At 46.1% G+C, this 5473-nt stretch overlaps 1 protein-coding gene across 1 annotated transcript; it reads right to left on the bottom strand.

The window, feature by feature from the left end:
• Positions 1 to 3459: 3459 nt before the first annotated feature.
• Positions 3460 to 3950, bottom strand: LOC122652343 (mini zinc finger protein 1-like). Its single transcript, XM_043846053.1, has one exon. The coding sequence runs from the start codon at positions 3918 to 3920 to the stop codon at positions 3486 to 3488; it is 435 nt and encodes a 144-aa protein (XP_043701988.1). The 5' UTR covers positions 3921 to 3950; the 3' UTR covers positions 3460 to 3485.
• Positions 3951 to 5473: the final 1523 nt, after the last annotated feature.

Below are 5473 nucleotides of genomic sequence, written 5' to 3'. Positions count from 1 at the left end.
TTCTTTAATTGATAGCACTCCTCAGTGTCATGCCCATTCTCTTTATGGAAGAGACAGTACTTGTTAGGGTTTTGCTTCTCTGGTCCTGCTAGCATAGGTCGTGGCCAACGGAGTAGGTCACGGTCTTGGATCTGCATGAGGATCTGGGACCTGGTGGTGTTTAGTGGAGTGAACTTAGGGCTGCTTGCCCTCTCACTTCTCTCTAGGCGACAGCCAGTCCTCCTAGCTGAGCGGTCGCCCTTCTCTTGTCGACGCTCTGTCCTCGACCTCTTACTTTCTTTGCGGTCATCAGGTGCTGACCTCTTGTTGTCCTACGGCTTGGCCTCGATTATCTTTGTTCTAGCTTGTAGTACCTCAGCCATATTTGCAAAATCGTTGCACCGCTCCAAGAGCTCTTTCATAGTCCTGGTTTCATGAAGTGCCAGGTCCTTGATTAGGTCCAGGTCCCTGATACATCCTTTCAAGGCTGTATACTGGGTCTGGTCGTCCAAGTCTCAAACCTCCAGGGACTCCTTGGAGAACCTACTAACATACTCCCTGAGAGATTCCCCAGGGTTATGTACCATGTTCAGTAGGTTGACGGTGGTCTTCTTTTGCTTGACACTGCTCTGGAAGAGGGTGACGAACTATTCGCATAGCTCTGCGAACGAGCCTATAGATCTCGGTCGTAGCCTGGAGAACCATGATGTGGCTGCTCCCTTGAGGGATGCAGGGAATGCCCGATAGGAGACCACGTCTGACCCACCATACAGTGTCATCATGCCATTAAAGTAGTTGATGTGGTCACTAGGGTCCGTGGTACCACTGTAGAGTTCAAAGGTAGGCAATCGGAACCTGGAAGGGAGCATGGCTGAAATGATCTCTGTCGAGAATGGGTGTTGTCCAGGTATGGAATGTGTCTCACCTTTGGTCTACTTCTTCAACCCTTCCAGCTTCTCATCCAGGTCGTGGAGTCTTCGATCGAGCTCCTCATCCCGTGTCTGTCCCTCACGCCTGGCAGGACGTTCACTGCGACCTCGTTCACGCTAACTCCTGGAGGTCCCCTCCCGCCTTGAGTGTTGGCAAGATGGTGAATGGTCACGCCGTGATGAACCCTGTGGGGAAGGTGAGGGGCTTTCCTCTTTGTAGGTCCGGCTTCATCGTGGTATGTGACCTTCTTCAAGTTGACCGTCGAGCACAGACCTCCGGACCAATCTCTCAGGGCTAGGCACCCTCGCCCTGGGTGTTGGTGTCCTCCCACGCTCTGACCGTGGCGGGAGGTCTCTTGTTCTCCTGGGATGCTGGGAAGGCTCCCCCCGCTGTGGAGTGGGGGTTGCCTGTCGCGCAAGTCTCTCTGATCCCACGTCCCTGGGAGATGATCTCCTAGGGTTTGGCTCTTGTCTGGGTACGGACTCTGCCCTTGCTGATGGCAACGTCCTTCGGCGGTGAGACGTCGCACGCTGTGTCAAGTAGTCTCGAAAGAGTTGTCGTTCTTTAAGGATCTATCGCTGCAGGTCATTGATCTGACCCGCAGTTGCTGGTGCATTGGGTCAGGTATCACCTCCACCCCCACATCGTCTGCCTCGTCATTGTTGGGCTCGTTGACCATAAACTGGTCATTAAGGGCGATCTCTTCCTCCAGAGAGACATGGCCCTGGTCATTGGCTCTAAGGCGAGAGCACTCTGGGGGTGGTGATCCATTCCTCGCTACGTTGTTGGTGGAGGTAGTCTTCCTTCGTGCCATTGAATGAATATGGAAGCGAGCTAGTAGATGTAATGGCTAGCGTCGTTCCCACAGATGGCGCCAATCTGTTACGTCAAGAAATCATTGAGCGGTCCTGCAAGTGCCGTCACCTACAAGTGAACCAAGGGGTCAACCGAGAGAACCGGTGTGGTTTCGGCCTAGGGCTTTCCAATGCCAAAGTTAGATCTCCTGAGCAAACAGATGAATGTAGAATTCAATATGAGTTCTTTTTCTTTCCCCTCTGAGGGTGGTGTACCTTTCCTTTTATAGTGGAGTGTGATGATATGGAGAGTCCCAGTTTGATGGCGAGTGTGCCGTTGAGTGGATAGAGGCCCTGGGTAGCAGGGCTCTATCCTGATTGGCCATCTCCCCGCAGGAGGGAGTGTCTTGGTGGTATCAAGATCCTTGGCGGATAGATACTCGCGTGTGGTGATAACGTCATTAGTGCTTGAATCCGCCTGGGTGAGGTGACTTCTAAGCGGTGGCCCAGAGTCCTGGTGGTGGCATAAGTCTGTAGTGACACGATTGGATCATAGACGAGCGGCCTCGGTGTCTGTGTACATCACATTTGTGTCCACGATGCCGCACTTGGGTGTGAGACCACGCCTGGGTGAGAGGCTGCTACTGGGTGAGGCCGCGCCTGGGTGTGAGACCACGCTTGGGTGAGGCCGCGCCTGGGTGCAAGCCGCGCCCGGGTGGAACCCCCGGTTGGTTCTCCTTGGTTCTGGAGCGGGTCGCTTTGTGACACGTGATAACCGCTGACTGGTTCGGTGAATCTTGGATGTATCATATATGTATATATATATATATATATATGCTTGTTAGCACTCCATTTGCTATTGTGGGCATTATAAGGAGAGAAGGACAAAAACTTAGGTGCAGAGATTCAATGATTCATTAAATATGGGGTGGATTTTATTCCGTTTCCATGGTCTAGCGCTTCAGAGCATGGATTCCCCTATCTAATTCGCGGACCAAATAACTTTTCTCAGTCTTTCTATATATATATATATATATAATATTTCATTTTATGACATGAAAGTATTCATCATCCACACTTGAAATATGGTCTTGATAAAATCCTTCCACCTTTTAAAACAAAATAAAAAAATAAAATAACAAAAACAAAAAAGCCCTTCCACCAACCCATCAACCGATTGGGTCTCTATCCCCTCCAATTTCCTGTCTGGAAGTTCCTCAGTGCCTCTAACAATGGAGGCACAATGACCACTCTACCCCTGCCCAGGTGAGGTCCGGGCAGAGAACTGGAGGGGATAATTTTCCAACCTATTGCGCGAGCCAACATCTTTTGTTTTTTTAGTAAATGGGTTAGCCAACATTAGATGACTTTAAGGATAACCAAATCCAACCAATTTTAATTTCCATCTCAGGATATGGATCCAAATACATAAGATAATGTACAAGTAACTCAAAAGTTGTTTCACACTTCACGTGCGTGACAAGCTTGATCACAATATTTGCAACTTATTATTAAAACCAATTTCCTACAGTAACTCAAGAATGAAAAAGTTAATATAAATGTTCTAAATTAATCTATCCAACTGAGGAAGGAATCTCCACTTCTTACTTTCAACTTCAAGATCCTGCAAAACAAAGAAATTAAGTCATTGCATATATATCCAAAACCAATTAAATAATAAGATCAATCAAAAGGTGATCGATCAACCACACAAGAGGATAAGATAAAACATAAGAATTAAAGATCAACGGAGATACCCATTTGAATTCTAGGGAAATCAAGTCATTTCCGAGTGGTGGAATCCGATGAGCAATCACATAAGAAGCTGGTCTCTCCATCCACCTCTTTTTTATGGAAATTTCTGTGGCAATTACAGGCAGCACACATGAGGGCACCACTTGTTCCTTCCTCTCCTGAAGCCATGAATTCTCTACAACCATCCACAGCATAACCACCAATGTTCGCCGCATGGTTCTTCCTACACTCACTATACCTGATCATTACTTTCTCCTTCATAAACAAAGAACCATTACAAACCCTCTTGGATTCTTCTTCTTCTTCTTGGGTTGGCCTCATCTTTGGATCAAAAGTGGTATCTACAGGTTTTGGTTCAGTTGGTTGTTCTTCAACAGCAGAGACAGAAACGTTCTTAGCTGATCTTCTGACTGCACTGGATTGACAAGAGGGATGGATTGAAGAAGAGAAAGATGATGGCATGGCTTATAAGTGGGATTTCAAAAGAGAGAACTGATGAAATGATCAGTACCATCTATCTCTTCACCTCTTTAGGGGTAGATTTATACGGAGAGGAGTGGGGACGTTTGGCTTTGGAGTTTACAATAACTACTTTGGACAGTAGAGGTGGGCGGGCTTCTTTTTCTTGTTGGGTTGTTAATGCAACTATTCAAGACTCTAGTAGTCATCACACGAGATTTTGAGGATTCATTTCATTTCATCTCATCTCATCTCGTCTTCTTGCCATTCATTCGAATCATTTCCATAAACATTTCAGTCTTTAATTATGGAGAAAGAACGGTATCTTGTATCTGGTCGCGTGAGGTGTGCGGCCCTTGCACCGAGACACAAGGCCGTCCAAAATGACCGTCCTTCCGCATGAAAAGGTGAAATTTCTAAGGATGTGGCGGTCATTTCATGTGGGCATGTATCTAGGGTTAGGGATCTGCACACCATACGCGACCAGGTATCGTTCTCTTTCCCTTTAATTACTATGGGAGAAAGAATGTTATTTGGTTGTGTGCGGCATGTGGCCCTTGCATCCAACTAAAGGCCGTGCAAAATAATTGTTGTGCCCCCATGAAAAGGCCCTAATCCCCTAAGGCAAGACAATCATTTTACGTGGCCTTGTGTCTCAGTGCAACAAGTGACCAAGTAGCAGTCTCTTTCCTAATTATTATACAAGTAAACTAAACCTTAATTTACCATTGTTATCAACGAATAATGCAAAGTCCAACATAGAACAATTAATGCTTAAGAAACCAGACCAGCAAAGAACCAAAAAGAGTTTGGTCTCATTACCTAGTTTAACGACCACCTAGTTGTTTTGGGCATGCATGGTAACACTTCTGTTTCTGGGACATGATTCTATTCCAGAATTGACCTTTTGTATTTCTGCATATTTCTGGGCAAAGAAACATGTTTGGTAATGCATAAAATTTATATTTCTTGGCAAAAAAAGAAATAGAAACGCATTTGTTATGCACAATCATTTCTGTCTTTAGAACTTCTAAAAAAATTTATAAAAACCGTCATTAAGTACCCAAAAATTTTGTCGAGGTGGACATGGTGGCAGTGTTGTGGTGGCAGAGGTGGTGGTGGTAGTGGTGGCGGAGGTGGTGGTGGTAGTGGTGGCAGTGACAGAGGTAGTAGTGGTGGAGGTGGAGGTGGAGGTGGAGGTAGTGGCAGCATCGATGGTGGTGGTGGTGGTAGTGCTGGTGGTAGCAGAGGTGGTGGTGGCAGAGGTGGTGGCAATGGTGGAGGTGGTGGTAGTAGTGGTGGAGGTGGTAATGGTGGTGGTTGAAATTGCATTGGAGGTGGGATTTAATTTTGAACATGAAAAAACTGCTTTGCCCATCAAATTAAGCATGTACCCATTAAACAGCAATACTCTCCGCTTATTTCTTTCTTTTATTTCTGGGACAGAGAAGCTTCAAATTGGAGCTTTTTTTTTTTCAATTTCTCAGCAACTTTTTTGTTCCGGTTCATTCCCATGAACAAAAAAAATGAACCAATGTTAACAAACGTGTTTTTCT

The sequence above is a fragment of the Telopea speciosissima genome, chromosome 2 (assembly GCF_018873765.1).
Source record: "Telopea speciosissima isolate NSW1024214 ecotype Mountain lineage chromosome 2, Tspe_v1, whole genome shotgun sequence".
NCBI lineage: Eukaryota > Viridiplantae > Streptophyta > Magnoliopsida > Proteales > Proteaceae > Telopea > Telopea speciosissima.
The sequence above is the reverse complement of the archived record's forward strand: the minus strand, read 5'-3'. Positions and strand labels throughout refer to the sequence as shown.

Coding starts and splice junctions, on each gene's coding strand:
- LOC122652343 (XM_043846053.1), bottom strand. CDS start 3,920: ATGCCATCATCTTTCTCTTCTTCAATCCATCCCTCTTGTCAATCCAGT.